We start from the raw sequence: 27,422 nt of genomic DNA, 5'->3' as shown, positions 1-27,422 counted from the left end.
CTGCACCTAGTACCTTTCCAGGCCTGATCCATCATCATGACTCCATCTTGGCCTGCGTCAGGCCCCTGGTGCAGACCTTTTTGCGTCCAACTCCCTAGTTCTCTGTTTTGTCTTCTCCTCTCCTGTGGCAGCCTTTTCCATCACTTCTCTGTATGAGTGCCGCCATCTTCCCTGCTATCCTTTCCTCTCTCTACTTAACGAGCAATGGTATCAGCCCTCTACTCTCCATTATTTTAGTTCTAATATTTTTTTTTCCAAATGCAAGACAGTTATTAGGCCAATGCTTGAAATGACCTTACCAGAGTTCCAGATTTTGTATTCATTGTGTATGAGCTGTTGGCACTTGGGGAGCCAAGTTTTGGATTCTCTAGCAAACGGATGCCATCCTTAAACCACGTGTATTCAGGAGCCGGGTTGCCTTCTTTGTCTTGACATCGCAACTCCACCACAGTTCCACGCAGTGCAGAACTGGGTACTTCACATGATGGAACTGCCGGAGCCACTGGAGGATGGAAGTCAAATGGCATTGGTTATTTACAAGCTAAATGAGGATTTTAACAGCCAGCTAAAGATGAATTTATTGGACACCTGTGACAGAGACTGGCTACTTGTTCAAGAGACCCACTTCCTTTCCTCACAGGCACACAGCTAGACCACATTTGTCAGCCCCCTTGTAGCCGGATGGGATCACATGCATGAGTTCTGACCAATGGAATCTGGGGAAAAGTCATATATGCTATTCCCATGCCTGATCCATAAAAGCTTCCTGTATGATTCTCCATCCATTCCCTCCCCCTCCCCCTCCCACTACCAAGGAGGTGTCAATACCCATGGTGACCTCAGAAAGCTATGTATCAAAGATGTCATGCTTACATTAGCTTGGGTCCCTACTGATTTCATTAAGTAGGGCAATATAGTTCCACCACTGCTATCTCTGTCTCCAATTATTTAGACTTTACTTACATAAGAAAGAAACTTCTATTATGTAAGCCACTCACTGAGAGTTCAGGGCTTGCCTGTTACACTTGCAAACACTACATTAGCTACTACAACAGCTATTCTTTTCTAGATAAACAATCTCTACTGCTCCCCTCATCAATGATTTTAATGTATTATTATCAACTATATTCCAACAAAGTCAAACCTGAGTATATTTTCAGGATCAGTACTCAAACTAAAATCCCATTCAGGCCAAGACAGAGAATACCTGAATTAAGGTTATTCTGGTCCCAGGGATTTGTAAAGTAAACCAGACTTTACTTAAATCCAGGAAAACCCAGAACTGTCTGTGTAGGCAGAGTTCTAACACGGTCCCCCCAATTCCCCGGCCCTGGTGTATGTACACGTTCTCTCAGTTATTCAATCAAACACAAATGTAGGTACTACTCTGAAGGGATTTTAGAGATGTAATTAAGGTCCCAAATCTCTTGTCTTTAAGGTAGGGGAGATTATTTAGATGGGTCTGCCCTAATGACATGACCTCTTTTTTTTTTTAATATTTTATTTATTTATTTATTTATTTAGGCTGCACCGGGTCTTGTGGCATGCAGGATCTTCGTTGTGGCCTGCGGACTTCTTAGTTGCGGGCATGCATGCGGAATCTAGTTCACCGACCAGGGATCAAACCCATGCCCCCTGCATTGGAAGCGTCGAGTCTTACCCACTGGACCACCAGGGAAGTCCCCACATGACCTCTTTAAAAGTAGTTTTCTCTGGCTGGTCACAGAAGGGAAATTCAGAGATTCAAAACACAAGAAGGATTCAACATGCTTTTGTTGGGTTGTAGATAGAGAGGCCCCATGGCAAGGAATGTGGTGGCTCTGGGAACTGAGCGTGGCCTCCAGCGGATAGCCAGCATGGAAAGGGGACCTCAGTTTTACAACCGTAAGGAACTGAAATCTGCCAACAAGAATAAATAAGCTTGACGGCAGATTTGCTTCCAGAGCCTCCAGTCAATAATTGAGCCCAGCTGACTCCTCGATCTCAGCCTTGTGATATCCTGGGCAGAGAACCCAGCCACATTTTGCTGAGCTTCTGATCTACAGAACTGTGAGCTAATAAATGGGTGGTTGTTTTAAGCTGCTAAGTTTGTGATCATTTGGTATGTGGCAGAAGACTAATACACCAGCTGAATCTCCCGCAAGGTTTTCTGAATGAAATTTCTTCTATAACAGTAAGTACATCATTAGAATTTTAGAAAGAGCCTGGACTATGTAGAAAAAGGAAGAGGAGTCGTTTTATTCTCTTTGCTTAGTAGTTTATAGTAACATCTATGGAGAAGAACTGATCATTTCCTCCACCAGTTGTCATCATGGGCAGTTACTATCTATCAGTGAGTCTTAGAGTAACTAAATATATTGGCTTTGAAGTTAACCCCATCTGGATCCAAATCCTGGCCCAGATACTTACTAGCTCTGCAGCCTTAGGAAAATCACTTAGCATCTATCTCCTCATCTGTAAAAATCAGGTTGTCAGTGAAGATTAAGTAAAATTACACATGTGAAAGAGCCTAATGCATACTAGCTGCATAATAAATGCTAATTTCCTTTCTTTACCAAAATAACTTCTATACTTCCCCAGCCTACATTAAAAAAAAATTATTTTATTGAAGTATAGTTGATTTATAATGTTGTGTTAATTTCTGCTGTACAGCAAAGTGATTCAGTTATACATGTATATACATTGGTTTTCATATTCTTTTCCATTATGGTTTTATCACAGGATATTGAATATAGCTCCCTGTGCTATACAGTAGGACTTTGTTGTTTATTCATTCTATATATATAGTAGCTTGCATCTGCTAATTCCAATACTTTTTTTTGTTTTATTGCTTTTCTATCATCTCATTTGAGGCTTTTTTTTTTTTTTGCAGTATGCGGGCCTCTCACCGCTGTGGCCTCTCCCGTTGTGGAGCACAGGCTCCGGACACGCAGGCTCAGCGGCCATGGCTCACGGGCCCAGCCGCTCCGCGGCATGTGGTATCCTCCCGGACCGGGGCACGAACCCGTTTCCCCTGCATCGGCAGGCGGACTCTCAACCACTGCGCCACCAGGGAAGCCCAGAGACTATTTTATATGGTAAGAGAATTACTACCTATGCTGAAAATGATTGAAAAATAAACTCTTGATAAAGCAGAAACTAACACACCATTGTAAAGCAATTATACTCCGATAAAGATGTTAAAAAATAAACTCTTAGGGAAAATGCTTCTATGTACGGTGGAGGACCATTAAGGTTTACCTGAATCTTAATTGAAAAGAGATTTTGTCATAATAAGTTAGTAACATTAACATTTAAGCAGCCAACGAGGTGAGAAAGAGTAATAGCCAAGATTTTGCAGGAACAGCGGTGCTGGTGGTCCACCTTTATAACTTCACTCGCTGGGGCCCTGAGTTGCCTCATTCCTCCAGGGTTGGATGATGGGGATGAGGGTGGGAACAGTAATCACACAGATACAAGCACATCACCTAATACTTCTAGAGTGAGTGTATCCTCTTCCAGGTTTTGACCTTGTTCAGATGGGGCACTAACTTCACAACGATATTTCCCGGCATCATTTCTCGTAACATTTTTGATCCGTATGCTGAAATCTATCATCTCAGCTCGATCTTTAAAATCTCCTTTTAGAAAAAGAGGACAATGATGTTAATAATGATATAATAATTTTCTATATACTACCTTTCTCTAGTCACTTCATTCAGTAACCACTGCATTTATTTTCCTATTAATAAACTCAATTTAAAAATTTTAAAATTGTATATGAGTGCTGCTCTTTCAAACTTCTATTTCTTTTTTAGAACGTCATACTATTCACAAAAGAACACTCAGTTCCGTATTCCCATATTTTATTTGAAAGAATTCAACCCTCATTCCTGCCTCATCCCCTTTCTAGTATGCTAGAATAAATAGATTCACATCTTCAAAAGATACTGGAGAGCCTAGTTTAACTAGCTGGAACAGTAACTTTATGTGTGGTGGCTTGCATGATACTGCCACAAAAAAGAAGGTGAGGGGGTCTTTAAAAACATTCTTTGGATTAGTTTTTGATAGTAATTTGTACGGAATTAAAATAGTGTTTTGTATCACATTAGATTAGCATTACAGAAAATTCAAGTAAAAACAGCTGTGCTATTAGGCCTCTGCTGCCCGTAATCCTATCTTAACAGGTAAGAACCACAGGGATATTTTAAATTTTCTATGAACTTTAAACATTTGCTCACTTGTTTAATTCTTTAAAATTAAAGTAAAACATATTTTAAAATAATAACCTGTTTATTATACTTAAGTTATATTTCCAACTTTTTAAATAATTATAATGGAAAATTTCAAGCATGCACAAAATTAGAGAGTATAGTAAAATGAACCTCAACAAACCATCACCCAACTGTAATTTTAATCAATGCTACGCCTGTCTTACTACATCTGCACCTTTAACCACTGGATTATTTTGAACTAAATCACAGACACCATTGCATTTTATCTATCATTACCAATACTTTAAATTAAAAGCTTACTATATATTCAACAAGAAGGATAGGGAGTATAAAGAAATGTATAACAATAAAAAATGTAAAAAAGAAAGCACTGGATAAGGGTAGCTGTATTTACCTTCCCCTAAGTCTTAACTCCCTAAACTTCTCAGTGATGGCCTTGCTTTCTCAATGGTGATATGGAAATAGGGTAAAGTTACTACAATTGAGCAGTGACCCTCCATCCCAACCCCACACCATCTTTTCGTCCTTTCCCGCAAGAGTTTAATCTACTGGGCCAGCAAGAACAATTGCATCTTACATCCTCTAGAAGTGAGGTGAGAAATGAGGGGTCCAGGGCCTCCATGGAGGTGAACTTCTTCTGTTCCCTGTCCTCTGTTTTTGTGGTTGTTGTGTTTTGGGTCTCAGTCTCTATTGGTTTCATCTCACACTTACAGAAACACATTCTCAGTCATCAGCCATGTCCTGCCCTCATTGGTTAATTAAAGGACCTGGGGTATTTGGTGCTCTCTTGCTCTCACCTTATCGAGTCCCAGCATCTTACCTTGAAGAGCCTGTTGATAGTAGACAAAGGAGACACTGCGCCCCAGTTTCTTCCACTCCAATCTGGAGGAAATGGTCTTCTTTGGGTATTTGCAGGCTAAAATAACCTCTAGGAACATAAATAAAAATACTTTTTAAAAAATTGTCCCTCTGAAATAATATTTTACTTAATAAATTTTTAACATCCTTAAATTATTATTTTATACATTCATTCATTTATTTATTCATAAATTTCCTCAACAGGTTGGCTTAATTCAAAGATGAATTGAAAGCATTATGATTATTTCACAAAATAATTTTGTGACACTATGCTACTTTCCCTAGTTCTTGAGCTTCAGTTATCATCTGTAAAATAAGATAGTATCTCATAGAGTTGTTGAGTCTTCATATACAATAATATATGCAAAGCACACATGCCTGGACATAGTAAGTCTTTAAAAATGGCAGCTATGATTAATTATTTATCTTTTTCTTCCCCATCTCAGTCTTCAAGGAGTTTACAGTCTGGTAGAAGAGACAAGTAAGACAGTGTAATTTCAGTCCAAGGTGATGAGTGCCAGGATGGAGGTAAATAGTGGATGGTTCACCCTACTGCCTAAGAAAGGCACTTAGCCCAGCCCAGGCCATGCTATGGAACCCCAAATGGTCCCTCAACACGCTACATCCTCACTCAGATCCCTTTTTTGATAACCTTCTCTGAAAATACATTAATACACACCCAATATGGTCTCCTAATAAATCATTGACTCCCACCCCTCACCTCAATCCAGAAAAATTATTCAAAGATTTCATCTTGGCATCAGGTTTAACCGCCTCAATGTAGCTCACTAAGGTTACTTTACCACGGGCAATTTACTGCACTTATGTCATTAAAGAATTCCTGGAACTACCCAAGGAGCCCCCTCCTTTAACTGTCCAAACAAGATGACGGACGGAAGAAAAACCCAGGGCTTGCCTGCCAACTCCTTCAAGTTGCCAAATGGAAATCTCTAGTTCTAACTATTTTTATTTATTTATTTTTTTTGCGGTACGCGGGCCTCTCTCTGTTGTGGCCTCTCCCGTTGCGGAGCACAGGCTCTGGATGCGCAGGCTCAGTGGCCATGGCTCACGGGCCCAGCTGCTCTGCAGCATGTGGGATCTTCCCGGACTGGGGCACGAACCCGTGTTCCCTGCATCGGCAGGCGGACTCTCAACCATTGCGCCACCAGGGAAGCCCTAGTTCTAACTATTTTTAAAGTATGTTTCAGCCAGCTCTCTGGAGTGTCAACTTCATATTTTTTTTAAGTTTTTATTTTATATTGGAATATAGTTGATTTACAATGTTGTGTTAGTTTCAGGTGTACTGCAAAGTGATTCAGGTATACATGTACATATATCGATTATTTTTCAGATTCTTTTCCCATATAGGTTATTACAGAGTACTGGGCAGAGTTCCCTCAACTTCATATTTCTGAAACTTTTTTTCCTCCACAATGCATACAGTTTGACCTAAAAAACACAGTATCTTTGACTAGAAGAGAAACTATGTTAAAATCCTTCTCATACCTCTGATTTTGATGTTAAGCAGACTTAATGCCGTTAAAAAAAAATAATTCAGGATATTACATGACATGGTAGATTAGAAAGCAATACTTATAATATTTATCCCAGGTTTTATTAAAAGTATACACATAGATATGGACAAAAAGCCTGTATGAATATGTATGAAAATATTAACCCAGTGATGATTTCTGTGTGACAGAATTATGATTTTTCTGTTAAAATGTAGTTTCTAATTTTTTTTTAGTTTCACACACATTGCTAAAAATATAGAAATAGAATAACAGGTAATGGAAGATAGGAAGTAGGATAGAGAAAAGAAAGACAAGGAAAAATAATCCAAAATTTGTTTTTAAGGATACCTAGGTTTTTTTTTTTTTTTGGATGCCTAGTTTTAAAAAGTTTTATGTTACAAACAGACATCATTTTACAGGCATGTTTACAATTATGCTACACAGACAAATGTGTGCCGAGGGACTTGTCTGAGGAAACATGGCTCTGTTCTGTTGATTAAGGAGAATGGGTGGTGGCCTTCCGGAGTCTTGAGCTCTAGATAGGTTTCCTTCCCGTATTTTGTTGAGTTTCCAGCAATTAAACACACACCCACACTCATTTTTAGCTCACACTCCTAGGTCTTAGGAATAAATTTACACTCAAATAATCAAATTGTTTCACGTATTTAACTGGACACACACACACACACTCCTTTTGGTGAATTCTTCCTGATTTCTATACTCATTACTCTATGGAAAACCTCTGCAGAAATTATGTTAAAAATGTAACCAATGGTTTTCTTAAGTGAAGTGACTCCACTCCAGCCTCAATCTCATTGACCATATAAAATGTGGAGAAATGGTCTATGCAATTTGTCCAAAATATATTGAGTATTTACTGTGTGTCTGGCATTGTTCTTGAGCTATAGCAGTGAGCAAAACAAAGATCCCTCCCCTTTGGGATCTTACAATTTGCAGGGGGTCAGACACACAAGAAACATCACGAAGTGAATTATATAGTACGTTAAGAGGTCATGAGTGCTATGAAAATAAGAGTAGATCAGAGTACAGGAAGTTTGGGAATCTGGGGAATGGGGGTGCAGTTTTAAAAGAATAGAGTAGTCAGAGTTCACCTCATTTAGAAGGTGATAATTAACCAAAGACTTAAAAGAGGGAATTTGAATTTTTGAATTTCCTGGAATCTGAATTTCGCCTTGTGGTTCTTTGGGAGTGTTCCAAGCAGGGGAACACCCTGACCTCAAAAACTGTGAGAAACAGTAAATCTACTGAACCATGGGGCCAACATCTGAGGATAGAGAACCAAGTGAACTGAGAAGCTAACTACCATGGACTCTCCTCTCTCTTTTCAGCCCAAATTCAACATTCATGGCCAGCATAATTTTCCGTGTCTAGCCCTCGGCATTATTATGCCATAATATGGTAGTTTAAGGCACAGGCTTTGAAGTTAGACCTCTGCCATAAACCAGACGTGTGATATTGAGCAAATTATTTAACTTTTTTAAAAAAAGATGTGATTGTGTTCACATCTGTAAAATGACAAGAACAACATTACTCATCTTGCAAAGTTGTGGTAAAGATTAAATGAGATAATATATTTACATACTTGGGTGCACATGGTACTCTGTATATAGTCCATGTTCCATAAATGGTTATTATTACTTTTACCCATGAGGCACTTCTCTTACTTGTAGTTATAAGCTTGCCTTGGCATGGTAGAAATCCATACTTAATACCATCATAAATCTACCCCCAAATTACTCAGATTTGAGCTAAAGTGTTTCCTGTGTTTGAGACAGTAAAGAAAATAATATAGACATAAATCATACTTTCTCAAAGCAAGGCATATTAGAACAGAAAAATGTGCCAAGTTTTTCTATTAAGATGATTATTACATTGCCAAAAATATCTGTTCCAGTTTGGATTGAGAAAAGATAATTCTTTGTTTGGAAAAAGCATTTGTTCAACATGTAGCAAAATAATCACTTTAAGGAATCACACAGCTAGAATCACCGTGAATTTTAATTTTTCTAAGATTCTGTATTGTTGACTCTTGTTTGATTTCATTCTCTGTGCTCAAGTTAAAAATCATCAAAATCTTACATAATGCAAGAAGAGAATGTATACTACCAAAGTAGTTCTGGAGAATTACCATAAATTATTACTTCTGTGGAGAAAAGCATGCTATTAAATTCTGATTTATTTCTCTCAGGGCTGTGCTCTCTGCATAAGGCTGCTCATGTAACTTACAAGCCTGGCAGAGCAGCGCTCGCTTTACTCTCATTCTGCTTTTGGCATCACTATGGGAGGTGATACAGAAAAGCAGTACTGAAAAGAAGGAATTAATTAATTCATAATTGTTTGAAATCATAGAGACAAGAGACAAAAAACTGAATGAATTGGGGGGAACACACATATACACAAATCATAAAATATTTTAGTACAACTCAACAACAAAAAAACAAACAACCCAATCAAAAAATAGGCAGAAGACCTAAATACACACTTCTCCAAAGAAGACACACAGATGGCCAAGAGGCACATGAAAGATGCTCAATATTGTTAATCATTAGAGAAATGCAAATCAGAACTACAATGAGGTATCACCTCACACTGGTCAGAATGACCATCATTAAAATGTCTACAGATAACAAATGCTAGAGAGGGTGTGGAGAAAAGGGAACCCTCTTGCACTGCTGGTGGGAATGTAAGCTCGTGCAGCCATTACAGAAAGCAGTATGGAGGTCCCTCAGAAAACTAAAAATAGAATTACCATATGATCCAGCAATCCCATTCCTGGGCATATATCCCGACAAAACTATAATTTAAAAAGATACATGCACCCCTATGCTCATAGCAGCACTATTCACAATAGCCAAGACATGGAAACAACCTAAATGTCCATTGACAGATGAATGGATAAAGAAGAGGTGGTACATATATACAGTGGAATACTAACTACTCAGCCATGAAAAAAAAAAAAAAGCCATTTACAGGGGGCTTCCCTGGTAGCGCATTGGTTAAGAATCTGCCCGCCAATGCAGGGGACATGGGTTCAAGCCCTGGTCTGGGAAGATGCCACATGCTGCAGAGCAACTAAGCCTATGTGCCACAACTACTGAGCCTGCACTCTGGAGCCCGTGAGCCACAACTACTGAACCCAAGTGCCACAACTACTGAAGCCCACGTGCTCTGAAACAAGAGAAGCCACTGCAATGAGAAGCCCGCGCACTGCAACGAAGAGTAGCCCCCGCTCGCTGCAACCAGAGAAAAGTCTGCGAGCAGCAACAAAGACCTGACACAGCCAAAAATAAAATAAATAAATTAAAAAAAAGAAAAAGCCATTTGCAGCAACACGGATGCCGCCAAAGATTATCATACTAAGTGAAGTAAGTCAGAAAGAGAAAGACAAATACCATATGATATCACTTATATGTGGAATCTAAAATATGACACAAATGAACCTATCTAAAAAACAGAAACAGACTCACAGACATAGAGAACAGACTTGTGGTTGCCAAGGGGGAGGGAAGGTGGGGGAGGATAGACTGCGAGATTAGGGTTAGTAGATACAAATTATTACATATAGAATGGATGGACAACAAGGTCCTACAACAAGGTATAGCACAGGGAACTATATTCAATGTCCTGGGATAAACTGTAATGGAAAAGAATATAAAAAAGAATGTATAATGTACATATGCATAACCAACCAAGTCACTTTGCTGTGCAGCAGAAATTAATACAACACTGTAAATCAACTATACTTCAGTTTAAAAAAGTAAAAACAAAAAAAATATTTTAGACTTTAAGTAAAATTAAGTTACTGCATAAAATATCCTAAAAGTGAAATGTTGAAGAAGATAGATAGAAATTTATTTTTGCTTTATGGAAAGTCAAGTTGGAATGATTGGAGCACATATAAAATAGAATCAAAATGTAATTTTTAATTAAAAGGAGCAGAGGCGAGATTAAAAAAATAGAAAATACTTACTTGGGAGTAAATAAGACTAACATTTGATTGCAATAAACATAGAAGGATTTTCTATTTCCTATCTGTAGAAGGATTTATTTTAAAAATAAAACACACATTTTAAAGTGATATAAAAATGGTACAGGGTTTTAGTTTAGAGTGTTGGAAATGCTTTGAAACTAGATAGAGGTGGTGGTCACACAACACTGTGGATATAATAAATGACACTTAATTGTTCACTTTAACATCGTGAATTTTATGTTATGTGAATTTCGCCTTAATACATTTTTTTAAAGTAATGTAAGACTAAAGAATATACTCTTGGCATCCTAATTCAGATATCATGGCGTAGGGCCTGGGGAGGCAGGGATGAATATCCACGGTATCCAGCTGGACCCAACAGTAAGATCCTCCAGAAAAGTAAAAAGTGAGAGAAATTAACTTTGTTTCCTTTGTCCCACATGGATATCCTGCTCCATCTTGTCCTCTCACTGTGCTCACTCATTGGCTTTTCCAGTCTCCTTTTTGGCATCTCACCCAGCCGTGTTTGTCTTCCCTATAAGTACTCCATAGTCCCAAATTACTACCAATCATTAATTTCTTTTTCCCACCTCTCCCCATTTAAAGCTACGTCATGATAAAGAGTGTTTTATTAGCTTAATCATGTAAAATATTAGGACTTCAAAGAACCTGAATAACCTAAATAATTATTTAAGTGAATGACTGATTCACTGATTCTTATTATAGCATATTATTATTTAACAAGCACATATAACTTACTCTATGCCAGGCATGACTGGTTAAATACTAGATCATTTAATTCTTCTCACATCAGGCCCCCTTTTTAAATCTTTTTCTCTTTACTCCAAACCTATCTCTCTCCAACTGCAGGAAACTAAGACATGCCTAAAGAAAAGGGATCAGACATTTGAAATCAGTTTCTTAAATGTTTATGGTCTAAAGAAGCATCACATTTAAGAAACAGTAATTTTTCAGGTTGCCCAGTATTATTAATGTGTTCTAGGTAAAAACCCTTCAGAGAAGTAGTAGATAGTCAACATTTGAAGTAAATCTATAAAGGCTTATAATTCTTTTTGGTTATTAGATCCTTAAAAAACTTTTAATTGTGATAAAATATACATAACTTAAAATTTACCTTCTTAATGATTTTTACTGTACAGTTCAGTAGTGTTAAATACATTCACATTGTTGTGCAAGCAATCTCCAGAACTTTTTCATCTTGCAAAACTGAAACTTTACACCTGTTAAATACCAACTCCTCCCTTATAAATATTTTAAGAGGCTAAAATAAATAGCAAAATGATACCCCAACAGTAGGCTATATTAACGTTCTCTTAAATACATAGAGTGGGGTTTGCAGTGTTAATTCCCATTTACCAAATTTAGCTGACTAGAAACTTTGCAAGATCTCCTTCTCCCAGTTTTACGAATTAGATTTCATTTGTTGCAAATACTTTATGTAATGAGACATTCTTTGTACATCAGGTCTCTCGCGGAATGTCCAAAATTTCTACTGAGGAGGTGGAGAAAGGGTTCTCAAGGGGGAAGCAGCAGGGAGCCGCATTTCAGCAGGGGAGTTAGCGTGAAGTGAGACAGAGGTTCCTGACAAACAGAAAGGCACTAACGTGTGTCATCTCTGTGAGTTATTTCAACAATACGGACCGTGAAAATCAGTAAGGTACTCTACCTTGATACTCTATTGCTGTGACTACTTGATGATCTTTTGAGGCAGAGAATCCATAGGCCTTATGATCTGAAAGATTAAAACAGACAGGATAATTAAAATAGTGCAAAAGGCCATTTTCACATGTTTGAATGGGATGCCATATTAAAGAAAACTAGCCTGAAGTTTGGTGACAGTTTCACACAATTCATAACACACAAGTTTTCAAGTATCAAAATAGGAAAAGCTCAGGCAAACTGTACGTTTTTTCCATTTTCTATATTGTGGTTTTGCCCTTTAAGCATTTCCCAAAGCAGAACTCATGCATCTATTTGCGCCCCTCCCCCCTGCTGCCCCCTCAGACAACACACTCTCACAAGCTCAACTGTTAAACAAGAGTTTATGTCCTTAATTCAGCCTAATGTGCGATCTAGTACTGTCACAGGTATTGCCCCCTGCAAATAAAAGCTAATTATTTTTAGTGCTTTAGGTAAGGACATAAATTGCTTTATGAACTTATCCCTGACTATACCTATATCATATAGAAATGAGTCATTCAACGTATTTACTATGAAATGTACATAGTACATACATGGTATGTACATGATATATACATAGTATATATGTACATAGTATATACATAATATATAATGATTATGAACTTTGTGTAATAAAGGTCTGATAAAAAATGCAAGCAGAACACCTTTGTTATCCCCCTAAACAGTTCCATGATTTTCCAATCCTGGAAAAATCACTGATCTATAAGACTGAAATCCCTAATGGGATCTGATATGATGATGATGATGTTGATGACTGATGGTGGCGATATTATCAGTTTCCCCACCTGATGAAATCCACATTTTTTTCAGGTGGGGAAACTGACGCACTGAGAGGCTAAGAAACTTGGCCAAGGTTATATTAGTCGTAAGTGGTGGATCTGGGATTTTAACTTACCTAAATTATACCCAAAGCCCACATTGTTTATTACTGTTCTATACTGGGCCTCACATCACGTTCCTCCCAAGCTGAACTATGAGGAAGGACTGCAGATTAACAAAGGTGCCTGGTGGAAAAGTCCACTGGTCTAATGAAGACGGCATAGGTTGAGAAATTGGTGGTAATAAGCAAGGCAAGGACTGGCTCAGAAGAATAACAGGAAGGTGGAAGCTAAGAGACTGTGACTGGAGAAGTAGGACACTAAGGTAATCTCAGAGGAAAGCTCTAGATAAAGCTTTCTCAATGTTGACACTATTGACCTTTGAGACTAGATCATTCTTTGTTGTGGGAGGCTGTCCTGTGCATTGTAGGATGCTTTGCAGTATCACATGCTTCTACCCACCAGATGCCAGTAGCATCCCTAGCCCCCTACCCCAAGTCATGACAACCAAAAAATGTTCCTAGATATTGCCAAATGTCCCCTGAGTGTAGGATGGGCAAGTCCTACCTGGTTGAGAACCACTGCTCTAGACTTACAGCTAGGCTGGTTTGACAACCCAGGAATAGACAAGGATAATAAGGAGGGCAAGGAACCATGAGTTCAAGGATTTGGAAAGTTCCTATAAGATCAGAATTTCTTAACTATGAAATAATTTATTACACTTTTGTGAAGGAGAGAAAAATCCTTCATATGACATGGCATCTTATCTTTCAATCATTTATCTATAAGTACCTTGACATGTAAATGAATCTTCCACTGTGCCGGATTCTATCACTCCTGAAGAATACATGCTATTCTGGATAATTTTTTCTTTTTTCCTTTCTCTCTTCTCTTGGAAGCCTGGACAGCAAATCTAATTGTGAAATTAAAAATCTCAGAAAACTATAAACCTCAAATGTCTAGCTCAACTGTTCAACATTGTTTAAATATTCAGGTTCTACATATCTCTAGATTGCAAACATCTTCACTAAGGAAATTGGCCAATCTATGTGAAGAATGTAGGCCTGAACTGATCCTTTTTACTGCCCTTGTAAATATATTTGTATAAAGCAGTAACCCACTTGGCTCAGTCTTAGAGAGGTATTGGAGCCACCAAAGAGTAATTTCAAAATAACTCTTTTGCTTGCATATTTCAAAAACCATGAAGGGGTCCAAGAAGTCTTTTAAAATACTCTATTTTCCCTTTTCCATGTACTTTTGTCACATACTAGAATATGTCCCATAGTCCTCTGAACTGCTCCCCCCACCAGCCCCTCATGCCTTTCTTTTCCAGCTTCTCCTCTCCTGCCTCAATTTTATTTTGTAGAGTCCAAAAGGAGGGTTTGGATTTTCAGAGAGCAGAGGAAGGGAAGAGACTAAGCTGGCCAAGCCAGAATCCTTTTAAGTGAGCTGGAGAAAAGTTAGGGTCTCATGGGTCCTTGTGCATTACACCCACGTTTAAATGACATGATCGCTGAATGTTTTTCCTGTGATTCTGATTCTAAACCACTATTTTGTGAAACTTTCGAAGTACACTTTGAAAGAGTCTCTTTTCTCCTTTAGAAATGTGTAAATTAGTGTGCTCAGAGAAGTTCCAATTATGACTGGCATTTCTCATGACTTTTGAACTATTTTAGTATACTTTTTAGACAAAACAATGAAGATTCATATTCCCTAGAAACCGGTTGAGAGGACAATGTTGGCAAAATAGGAAAAGATAATCTTTGTTCCCTTCACATCATGTCTTTGAACTTTTCAAACACCACATTGCCTACTGAGAATGCTTATTTTCTTTAGGAGTCTTGGGCCTTCTTTCATTTGAGGCAAACATTAGTCCAATCTGAGACTGGAAGATTTAGGACCAGATTGAATCATCTTTCCCTTTTCCTTTTTTTAAAAAAATTAATAATTAATTAATTTTGGCTGCGTTGGGTCTTTGTTGCTGCGTGCGGGCTTTCTCTAGTTGTGGCGAGTGGGGTCTACTCTTTGTTGCGGTGCACAGGCTTCTCACTGCAGTGTCTTCTCTTGTTGCAGTTGCAGAGCACTGGTTCTAGGCATGCAGGCTTCAGTAGCTGTGGCACGCAGGCTCAGTAGTTGTGGCGCACGGGCTTAGTTGCTCCGTGGCATGTGGGATCTTCCTGGACCAGGGATCGAACCCGTGTCCCCTGCATTGGCAGGCAGACTCTTAACCACTGTGCCACCAGGGAAGTCCCTCTTCCCTTTTCTCAGTTCCAGTTTTCTACTTGCTAAAACTTCCTTTGAGAATTATTTCTTTAATTTTCAATAATCACTTTTAAAGTTCTATGGAAAATAACAGCTGTTAACTTCAGGAATTTTATTAATTCCCTCATAACTTTTGTAGGTATATATTTGAATAGAAAAAAAATGTGTCTCAGACAAGGAAAAAGAAAGGATTGGTTGAATTGCAAAAGCTATGAAGGCAAAACAGTTATAACGGGGCTTAGTACTATTAAATTAATGAATAGATAGCATTTCTTGGTAGGCTGAATATTTCCTTCAATGATTTTAAGCATCTTCTCCTAGCTGTCTTGCTTCCTCTAATTCCATTTACTTCAAGGTTTGCCTTTAATTAAGTAAAAATATTTTTTAAAGTGTAGTCACTTACGTTGAACTTATTTAAACAGAAAGCTCTAAATCTTAAAAAAAATATATAAGATTTCTACTGTTTTCCAGCCTAAGTCTTCAAATTCAGTTTTATTTTTCTAACTTGAACCCAATAACTCTATTTATGAAAACAAAATGTTTTGTATCAGTATTTCACTAGCAGATGTTAGGAATAGGATCTGTTGGCCGTATTCTTTTTTTTTTTAATATATTGATTTATTTATTTGATTTATTTATTTTTGGCTGTGTTGGGTCTTCGTTGCTGCACACGGGCATTCTCTAGTTGCGGCGAGCAGGGGCTACTCTTCGTTGCTGTGAGCAGGCTTCTCACTGAGGTGGCTTCTTTTGTTGCGGAGCATGGGCTCTAGGTGCGTGGGCTTCAGTAATTGTGGCACACGGCCTCAGTAGTTGTGGCGCACAGGCTCAGTTGCTCCGTGGCATGTGGGATCTTCCCAGACCAGGACTCGAGCTGTGTCCCTTGCATTGGCAGGCTGCTGGATGGTTTCTTGAACTGATTTTTCTTTCTTCACTTTTCTTGAGTAAGTTAAGTAGAAAAATAAACAAAAACTTGTCAAGTAGGACCGCTGGTTAAGGTCAAAAATTGTTTTAAACCTAGTTACAAAATGTCTTTCATAGCTATGGATGTGTTCCAAAATCACTGGCAGTTCATAAAATGAGATTAAGAGATGATTGTTTCCATAACTTCTAAATCTCCAAGTCAAGTAATTCCTAGTAAATAAAACCTTTGTGATTCTTTTCTCCCCCCCACTGTAAGAATGAAAGTTCTTATATGTCTATCACCCGTCTAAAATAATTTGGTTTGACTAAGAATAAATATGTATTCACACTATCACAACTTAAAAATTTACTATAAAAGTGTTATTTAAGTGAACACTTTTCATTGAAAACATGATTAGGAAAAACTGATATGTTACAGAGGTTTTGTTTGTTTTAAAAATACATTAGAGAGGACTTCCCTGGTGGCGCAGTGGTTAAGAATCTGCCTGCCAATGCAGGGGACACGGGTTCGAGCCCTGGTCTGGGAAGATCCCACATGCCGTGGAGCAACTAAGCCCGTGAGCCACAACTACTGAAGCCTGCGCGCCTAGAGCCTGTGCTCCACAAGAGAAGCCACCACAGTAAGAAGCCCGCGCACCACAACAAAGAGTAGCCCCTGCTCGCCACAACTAGAGAAATCCCGCGTCCAGCAACGAAGACCCAATGCAGCCAAAAATAAATAAGGACTAATAACTAACTAGTAAGGACCTACTGTATGCCACAGGGAATTCTACTCAATACTCTGTAATGACCTATATGGGAAAAGAATCTAAAAAAGAGTGTATATACGTATATGTATAACTGATTCACTTTGCTGTACTCCTGAAACTAACACAGTATTGTAAATCAACTATACCCTAATAAAAATAATTTTTTAAGTACATTAGAGAGATACCGTGCATAAAAGCAAGTCATAAAAACTGTGGGTATAAATTATTTCATAAGTTTTCAAAAATAAAAATTAATAGCCATGTGTTTTCTTTTTTAAAATTTATTTATATTATTTTTTGGGGGGCTGCATTGGGTCTTCATTGCTGCATGCGGGCTTTCTCTAGTTGCGGCGAGCGGGGGCTACTCTTTGTCGCGGTGCGCGGGCTTCTCATTGCAGTGGCTTCTCATTGCGGTGGCTTCTCTTGTTGTGGAACATGGGCTCTAGGTGTGCAGGCTTCAGTAGTTGAGGCACACGGCCTCAGCAGTTGTGCCTCTCGGGTTCAGTAGTTGTGGCTCGCGGGCTCTAGAGCACAGGCTCAGTAGTCGTGGTAGAAGGGCTTAGTTGCTCCACAGCATGTGGTATCTTCCTGGACCAGGGCTTGAACCCATGTCCCCTGCATTGGCAGGTGGATTCTTAACCACTGCGCCACCAGGGAAGCCCTTAACCATGTGGTTTAATCACTTATATACAATTATTAGAGTAACAAATATTTTAAAAATCCATAGGGCTAGCAGTAACAATAATACCATCCAGTATTTATTACAGATAAATATTTATATGGATAGAAAGTAACCTAATGAGGTAGGAATTAGGATATATTAGATAATATACTCATCTCTCTCACTATCTGTCATTCAACCATAATAGGTCATAGAAGGGGAGGGAGAGGGCTTCCCTTGTGGCGCAGTGGTTGAGAGTCCGCTTGCCGATGCAGGGGACACGGGTTCGTACCCCGGTCCGGGAGGATCCCACATGCCGCAGGGTGGCTGAGCCCGTGAGCCATGGCCACTGAGCCTGTGCGTCCAGAGCCTGTGCTCTGCAACAGGAGAAGCCACAACAGTGAGAGGGCCGCGTACCGCAAACAAAAAATAATAAATAAGGGGAGGGAGAGGAGAGGGTGGAGGAGGGAGAGGAAGGAAGTAAGGGAAAGGGAGAGAGAGACAGACACACAGACGGACACGTTCTTCTAGTCTCGGGCCATTCTGGCCCTTCTTCTTAATGAGACATTGGCATCCTATGTTCAGAGAAAGGGGAGCCACACCAAAGCGCAAGGAGGAATAAAAGACGTGTTTGACTTTGGAGCTACCCATGGCTGATGTCCTGGTGAGTTAGTGATGACCTGAAGAATTTAAGGGTGATTTTGACAATGAATAAATTTTCCCCTTAAGAACCTAGCATCTAACAAAGATGTGACTCCACTCTGTTAATATCCTTATTTGACAGATGTGACAATTGAGAGAGGTTAAGTACCTTGCTCAAGGTCACAACACTAGAAAGCAGGGAAGCCAAGATGTGAATCTACCTACAGATACGTTTAGTCCAGCTCCACAGACCTCCTCCCACCCCACCCCCTCATCCCCCGTTCTCAAATCTGTGCAAGGCATTGGGAGAAATCAGTACCAAACAATGCTACTCTCAGGCACTCTGCAGACAACTTCACATCCACTATCAATCTTTAGGGTTGTAAAAATATTATTCAGAGAGTTTATAACAAATTGCCATTTTAACAGAGAAAGTGTTAACGGACAGATGTTTATGGTGAATGAATTAATTCGAACAAACTTTGTACAAATATACAAACTTTGTATATTTGTATATTATGTACTGCACAAAAATTTTATGCTCCTTCCCTTTTCTGAGTTTTTAATCATTTGAATACAAGAAGAACAAATGATGCTTTGGCACTAAGTATAAGTTGTTTTCATAAAACTATATGCGTTAGGCACATATGGACACTTTATCTTTGATAAAGGTGGCAGGAATGTACAGTGGAGAAAGGACAGCCTCTTCAATAAGTGGTGCTGGGAAAACTGGACAGGTACATGTAAAAGTATGAGATTAGATCACTCCCTAACACCATACACAAAAATAAGCTCAAAATGGATTAAAGACCTAAATATAAGGCCAGAAACTATCAAACTCTTAGAGGAATACATAGGCAGAACACTCTATGACATAAATCACAGCAAGATCCTTTCTGACCCACCTCCTAGAGTAATGGAAATAAAAACAAAAATAAACAAATGGGACCTAATGAAACTTCAAAGCTTTTGCACAGCAAAGGAAACCATAAACAAGACCAAAAGACAACCCTCAGAATGGGAGAAAATATTTGCAAATGAAGTAACCGACAAAGGATTAATCTCCAAAATTTACAAACAGCTCATGCAGCTCAATAACAAAAAAACAAACAACCCAATCCAAAAATGGGCAGAAGACCTAAATAGACATTTCTCCAAAGAAGATATACAGACTGCCAACAAACACATGAAAGAATGCTCAACATCATTAATCATTAGAGAAATGCAAATCAAAACTACAATGAGATATCATCTCACACCAGTCAGAATGGCCATCATCAAAAAATCTAGAAACAATAAATGCTGGAGAGGGTGTGGAGAAAAGGGAACACTCTTGCACTGCTGGTGGGAATGTGAATTGGTTCAGCCACTATGGAGAACAGTATGGAGGTTCCTTAAAAAGCTAGAAATAGAACTACCATATGACCCAGCAATCCCACTACTGGGCATATACCCTGAGAAAACCGAAATTCAAAAAGAGTCATGTACCAAAATGTTCATTGCAGCTCTATTTACAATAGCCCGGAGATGGAAACAACCTAAGTGCCCATCATCGGATGAATGGATAAAGAAGATGTGGCACATATATACAATGGAATATTACTCAGCCATAAAAAGAAACGAAATTGAGCTATTTGTAATGAGGTGGATAGACCTAGAGTCTGTCATACACAGTGAAGTAAGTCAGAAAGAAAAAGACAAATACCGTATGCTAACACATATATATGGAATTTAAGAAAAAAAAATGTCATGAAGAACCTAGGGGTAAGGCAGGAATAAAGACGCAGACCTCCTAGAGAACGGACTTGAGGTTATGGGGAGGGGGAAGGGTGAGCTGTGACAGGGCGAGAGAGAGTCATGGACATATACACACTAACAAACGTAGTAAGATAGATAGCTAGTGGGAAGCAGCCGCATGGCACAGGGATATTGGCTTGGTGCTTTGTGACAGCCTGGAGGGGTGGGATAGGGAGGGTGGGAGGGAGGGAGACGCAAGAGGGAAGAGATATGGGAACATATGTATATGTATAACTGATTCACTTTGTTATAAAGCAGAAACTAACACACCATTGTAAAGCAATTATACCCCAATAAAGATGTTAAAAAAAAAAACAAAAAACTATATGCGTTAGTAAATTTAGGGAAACTTTCACAGTTTTCCGTTACCCAAACCACTGGACGATTCAATTTTTCATGTGATATTTGCAATGAAGTAAATAAATTAACTTCTTACAGTAAAATAAATTCTCAAAAATTTCAAAGAAAGTTCTTCAAGCACATCTTCAAATGTTTAATGGTGGCCAACAGCATCAGAAAGCCATCAGTAGCTGAATTTCTCACCAGATGCTCACCACTAGGACATGAAAGAAGCCCTTTGAGCATTCTGAGGTCTTTCTTTGACACTCCCCAAGTGACAACCTCAGCCAAACACAATTTGTTCACCAGTGGCATTGAGTATAGATTTTAGATAGACAACAACAGTCAACTCAAATCCAGCAGACTCTCAGACAAGATGAGGAAATGCTGTCTTCCAACACTGATGCTAATAGGAATCACATACTCAATGTAAGGCATGGATATTAACCATTCTATGTCCTAATTCGTTCTCCCTAAGATTAAGGTGCCAGAAAACAATGGCCTTAACACTCTGTTAGTGTAAAATAAGAAATCGTTACTAAAGATGTCAAGTATCAAAACAGACAATGGCCAAGATACTAAAATGGGAGATAAACCTGAGTGTCTCTCTTCACTAATTGATTTGTAGTCTGGGTTGTGTCTCAGGAACATCCTTAAAATATAGATGGTACATCAGGCTTTGAGAACTTGATGATACTTTAATTTAAGATTATTCATTGCCCTTTAATGCAAAATTATAGTTGCTAATTCTTAAACTTCAATATAGTTTTTCAAGATTAAAAGTCCCACCACCAGCATTCGATAGTTACGTTTCTCAGCAGCAATAAACATACTAATATAATTGTCAAGTAAACAATTTTTGAGAAGACGTATTGTTAGTCACTTCTCCAGAATTTTGATCAGCTCTGAGCAAAGAGCTAAAACCAAGCTTCTGAATCTGGATTCTGAACTCTGGTTCTGAATCTCTACAATATGCAAATCTGCACAGAAAGTCCTAACAACTGACAACACAGATTATTCAGTGGCTGGTTGGGCCAGGGGACAATGAAATGGTTATTCTACAGTCATTTGATATCTATAAATCCACTGAAGCAACATATGTGAGAAGACAGCTCTTTACCATCTGTTAAGCTCTCTCTATCCCCAACTCTATATAGATGTTTGTTTTAAACTTTCTTTACACTTCAACAGTTTTATTTCTCCACCTTACTGACTGAATTTCAGGAATCAATAGCAACCGTTTAATGCAGTAAAAGTTATGTTTTGAAAGAGTGAACATGCAGCTATGAATACAAATTGTGCTTTACAGAGACTAGCATAAAAAGTATCAAAAAGATCTCTAATATCACCAGTCTGTTAAATTTATAATCTGCAAATGAAGTTATCTTTGCATTTCTCAAATGAAGATAGTGCACAGCTAATGTTTTCAATCTTTTTCTGAATTAGAAGATCTATAGAATACAATGAATAGACACATAACAGGAGACAGACTGACTGAGTTTAATAAGGCTTAAGCTTTGGGGTCCTCCCTTGCCTGGACACCTCCTAAGGGCCTGGGAGGGAAGTGAAGAGGGCCTAGTAATTTGCACATTTTGTAAAATTTGCAAGGATAAGATTTTTTGGTATCATTTTTCTTAGTGAGAACTCTAATAATCTATCCCGGCACACACTTATGGACTGCTCCTTATTAATGAGTTTACTTAGCTTTCTAAATTTGACCACCCACAATAAAGTGGTCTCCAGGGTCCTGAACTAACTGTCTGATAGTTCAACCTTTAAAATAGTAAGATTTTTTAAAAATTTAAAAAAAAATTAATTTATTTTATTTTTGGCTGTGTTGGGTCTTTGTTGCTGTGCGCAGGTTTTTCTCTAGTTGAGGTGAGCAGGGTTACTCTTCGTTGTGTTGTACAGGTTTCTCATTGCAGTGGCATCTCTTGTTGCGGAGCATGGGCTCTAGGCGCATGGGCTTCAGTAGTTGTGTCTCGTGGGCTCTAGAGCACAGGCTCAGTAGTTGTGGTGCACGGGCTTAGTTGCTCCGCAGCATGTGGGATCTTCCCGGACCAGGGCTCGAACCCATGTCCCCTGCATTGGCAGGCAGATTCTTAGCCACTGAACCACCAGGGAAGCCCCTAAGACACTAAGATTTTATATGACCAAGTAAATTGTATTCTCTTTCTCAAATTTCAATTCTTAAAATATGAGAGTTGAATAAATTTTAGTTTTTAACTCTCCTGCTGTATGATGATTCATAAAAGTTTTAGCCCTTACATTTCATACATGTGCTATTAATTAAATTCTATTACCATAAATGCTTCCAGAAGAGATCTGAAAACTAAGGGAAAGCTTCCCAGTTTATTGTTGCTTCATGTTTCCTTGATTAATCTTCAGGAAGCCAAAGGAACAAGAACCATTTATTTTGAAGTGCAGAACATGGAAACAATGGCTTGGCGTTGCTTAACTGTCATATTTTACTACTGTCAGGCAAGATTGCTCAGGGTTAGTTACCCTGATTTCTAGGGTGCTCAAATCCAAGAACTATAACTTCCCCTTTCTTTTATTAAAGACAGTTCTCTGACTCATTCTTTTATTTCAAAACTGGTCCTACACATCCAACTGTGAGCTAACACCAGAATGCATTTTTTTAGGGCCAGTCAACTAAGCCAATTGAAAGAAATGATTTAATGAACATCTGTGTTATGGACTGAATGTTTGTGTCTCCCCAAAATTAATATGTTGAAATCCTAACCCCCAATGTGATGGTATTAGGAGGTAGGGTTCGGGGGAGGTGATTAGGTCTTGAGGATGCCGTGCCCTCATGAATGGGATTAGTGTCCTTATAAAAGGGACCCCAGAGGGCTTCCCTGGTGGTGCAGTGGTTGAGAGTCTGCCTGCCGATGCAGGGGGCACGGGTTCGTGCCCCGGTCCTGGAAGATCCCACATGCCGCGGAGCAGCTGGGCCCATGAGCCGTGGCCGCTGAGCCTGCGTGTCCGGAGCCTGTGCTCCGCAGTAGGAGAGGCCACAGCAGTGAGAGGCCCGTGTACAGAAAAACAAACAAACAAACAAACAAAAAAACAGGGACCCCAGAGAGCACTCTCTCTCTCTCCACCATGTGAGGATACGAGGAGTTGGCAGTCTGTATTATTAGTAAAATCCAAAAAGTTGAAACAAACCAAATGTCCATCACCTGATGAATGGATAAATAAAATGAGGTCTAGCCATACAATGGCATATTATTTGGCAATGAAAAGGAACGAAGTTAAGATAACATGACACAACATGGATAAACTTTGAAAATATTATAAGTGAAAGAAGCCAGTCACAAAGGCCATATATTATGACTCCACTTTTATGAAATTTCCAGCATAGGCAAATCCAGAGAGACAGAAAACAGTACGTAGTTGCCAAGGGCTGGGGAGAGTGCCTGTTACAGGTATGGGGTTTCTTTTGGGAGTAATGAAAATCTTTTGGAATTGGATAGTGGTGACAGTTGCACAAATCTGTGAATATGTTAAAATAAAACACTGAATTATCTACTTTAAAAGGGTGAATTGTATGGTATGTGAATTATATCTCAATAAAGCTGTTTAAAAAACAAAACAAAAAAGTATCAGTCTGCAACAAGGAAGCAGGCTCTCAGAGACACCGCATCTTCAAACACATTGATCTTGGACTTTTAGCCTCCAGAACCATGAGAAATAAATGTCTGTTGCTACCCAATCTGTGGTATTTTTGTGATAGCAGCTCAACATAACTAAGACAATCTGCATGCATTCAAATCAGTGGGGCCTACAGAGCTACATCCTGGAATGGTCGTAAAATGAGTATTAGAGATCCAATTTTTGACCCTTATTCAGATCAAGTATTAGAAAGATGGACACAGGTATTTGTGTCCAAATACGGCATGCAAAAGTCTAATTGCTGGGACTTCCCTGGTGGTGCAGTGGTTAAAGAATCCACCTGCCAATTCAGGCGACACAGGTTCGAGCCCTGGTCCGGGAAGATCCCACATGCCGCCGAACAACTAAGCCTGTGTGCCATAACTACTGAGGCTGCACTCTAGAGCCCGCAAGCCACAACTACTGAGCCCGAGAGCCACAATTACTGAGGCTGCATGCCACAACTACTGCAGCTCGCACGCCTGGAGCCCATGCTCTGCAACAAGAGAAGCCACCGCAATGAGAAGCCCGCACACCGCAATGAAGAGTAACCCCCGCTCTCCTCAACTAGAGAAAGCCCGCGTGCAAAAATAAAGACCCAACACAGTCAAAAATAAATTTTAAAAAAGTCTTATTGCCATAACATAATTCAAGTGAAATGGCTTTGACATCCTGTACAGCATGATGAAGACTGAATTTGTGGCAGAATCAGCGAGATATTTTGAATTATGTAGAGTCAGTCTCAGCATTTCAAGTTTCTGATGAGGAGATATTAGAACTGACTTCTCACCCATGGGGATAAAGAGCTAAATAGTATTGTATCACCAACACCACCACCTTCCACAGGTTGGCTTTTTGACTGAATATCATCCAAAGGCAAACAAAAAGCAACGTTAAGGTCGAGATGGGTGCAGAAAGGGTAGTCTGATCGAAATGTGACCTAAGTCTTTATTCCAGATGAAAAGAGAATCATTCTTTGTCTTCAGGAAGTCAGAACTGACAGAGAGGAAATGAGATCTATCTAGGTTGGAAACCCTTTGCTATGAATGATTTGTTACTTCGCCTTGGGCAAGCTACAGCCTCAATCTTCTAAACCTTAGTTTCCACTTAGGTAAAATGAAGCTACCAATGCCTTCCTTACAGGTTGTAAAGATTAAATTAAAGTATGTAATTGCTTAGCCTCGATGCTGGCAAGGGTCCAATCTCTACAGTTTGTTTCTCCTCTCCCTCTCCTCACTCCACATTGTTTTTTATCCAATGGGTTGATGCAGATTTAGTGTTTCATAAATGACTCCATAGTAATCATGTATTAGGATGGACTATAAAAATAGAGAATGAATTTTTAGAGTTATTACTTTTTCTTCCCTTTTAATTAATTAGGCTGCGCAGCTTGCCTTGTGGGATCTCAGTTCCCCCACCAGGGACTGAACCCAGGCCATGGCAGTGAAAGCGTCAAATCCTAACCACTAGACTACCAGGGAACTCCTATTTTTCTTCCTTTTTAAAATGACTAGCTTGACTTCTTCATTACAGTGGCTGCCTAGAGAAGGGAAGGCCTAGGTTTAAATTCTTGCTTTGACATACTTGGGACAGTTATAGCCTCTTTGGATTGTGTTTTGTCATTTGTAATACATGATTTATGATGACACCTTCCCTAACTACCTTAATCTCACAGAATTCATCATTCCCTTCTCCTTTATATGCTTTTTGCACTTAACGTCCAGGACAATACACTTGTCTAGGTTTCCTTCTCATGGATCTTATCCTGGGACATCTCCTCTTCTCTGTCTATACGTCCTTCCTGAATGATGTGAACCAAACTCAGGGCATTAAACACTCCCAGATGTTAACAACTCCCAAATACATAGCTCCAGTCTAGGTGTCTCTGCTGAACTCTGGACTCAGATCCAAACGCCTATTCAACCTTGAAGGTTTAACAGACATTTCAAACACTACGTCCAAACCTCATCTTTATTTATGAACCTGCTCCACTTTCCCCACCTCAGATGATTATTCTGGTTGCTCTGGCCAAAAATCTTGCAGTTATCTTTAATGATTCCACTTCCCCAAACCCATGCCATATCCAGTTCATCAGCAAACCCTATTAGCTCTACCTTCAAAATGCATCCAGAAACTGTCCATTCTCACTAATTCCATTGCTACCACCTGATCTGAGCACCACTGCCTCTTGCCTGGATCACTGCAATAAACTCCTGACTGGCCTTCTACGCTATCCTGCTCCTGCAGAATTTAATCTCAACACATACACTAAGGTGATCCTTTGAAATGCTAAATCAGATCGTGGCACCTTGGATTAGTTCTTTATTTCACCAGAGTAAGGGTAAAAGTCCTTCATTGGCCGAGATGGCTCTATACAATTTGGCCTCATTGCCTTTCAGACCTTCTTAACTCTTCCCTCCGAGCTCTGCTCCAGGGACAATGGCCTTCTTCTTCCTCAAAACAGGCCAGGCTCTGTCTATTTCCTCTCCCTGAAAGCCTCTTCCTTCAGAGGTTTACAAAATCCTTCACTTTTTCAAGTTTATTCGCAAAATATACCTCCTTGATGAAGTCTACTCTGATGACCCTGTTTAATATCACAATCTCACCTGCACCTGACCTTTTCCCTTTCAAACTCCTGCTTCCCTTAATCCTGCTTTGATTTCTCTTTTTTCCATTGAACCTGTCATTCTAACATAGTATATAATGTACTTATGTATTGAGGGCAGGGGCCTTTATTTCTTTATCAATAGCCCAAGGGCTAAGAATAATGCTTGATGTGTAGTAGATACTCAATAAATATTTGCCAAATGAATGGAAATGAATTTAATTATGGAGAAAATGAAAATGGAATATAAAGAGCTATGTTTAATTTTTTAAATTAAGGGATGAGACGCACAAGATTAAACAATCAAAAATTTTGAAACAGCCAATTTGAAACTAAAAACACTTAGTGCATCACTGTGGAGAATCAATTTTCATATTATGCTGCAACAAAAAATTAAACATATTTGATGCTAAAAATGATGAGTCAACTCCTAAAATATCTTTCTGAGTAGTTGCCTTAAATGTGATTTTAAATGCCATAAATCACCATTCTTGTTTTAAAAACATCTTTGTCACCTAAAAGTAAATTTAATAAAAATTTCTGATTTTAATAACCACAAAGGTGAGAAGTTTTATCTTTTAAAACAAAATTACTTGCTTTTTAAAAGTTTTGATGTATGATTTAAAATAGCATTGTGATGGTTAATTTTGTGTTGACTTGGCTGTGCCACAT

The 27,422-nt window shown here is 38.9% G+C and overlaps 1 protein-coding gene across 8 annotated transcripts in view; it reads right to left on the bottom strand.

The window, feature by feature from the left end:
• JAM2 (junctional adhesion molecule 2) overlaps nt 1–27,422 on the bottom strand; it is a 66,187-nt gene that overhangs the window by 13,078 nt on the left and 25,687 nt on the right. For 7 of the 8 annotated variants that reach the window (XR_012331577.1, XR_012331576.1, XR_012331578.1 and 4 more), the window contains 5 exons: nt 13,910–14,030; nt 12,265–12,330; nt 5,035–5,142; nt 3,468–3,620; nt 300–502 (listed from right to left, as the gene is read on the bottom strand). Coding sequence is in view for 5 of the 8 variants with exons in the window: in XM_073804412.1 (XP_073660513.1) it covers nt 300–502; nt 3,468–3,620; nt 5,035–5,142; nt 12,265–12,330; nt 13,910–14,030 (651 nt within the window). In the remaining 3 variants the exon portion in view is untranslated. The remainder of the gene's footprint in view (nt 1–299; nt 503–3,467; nt 3,621–5,034; nt 5,143–12,264; nt 12,331–13,909; nt 14,031–27,422) is intronic. The other variant, XM_033855986.2, reaches the window with a different exon arrangement.

This window comes from Tursiops truncatus, chromosome 4, assembly GCF_011762595.2.
Source record: "Tursiops truncatus isolate mTurTru1 chromosome 4, mTurTru1.mat.Y, whole genome shotgun sequence".
NCBI classification, from domain to species: Eukaryota; Metazoa; Chordata; class Mammalia; order Artiodactyla; family Delphinidae; genus Tursiops; species Tursiops truncatus.
This window is presented reverse-complemented; position numbering and strand designations above follow the sequence as displayed.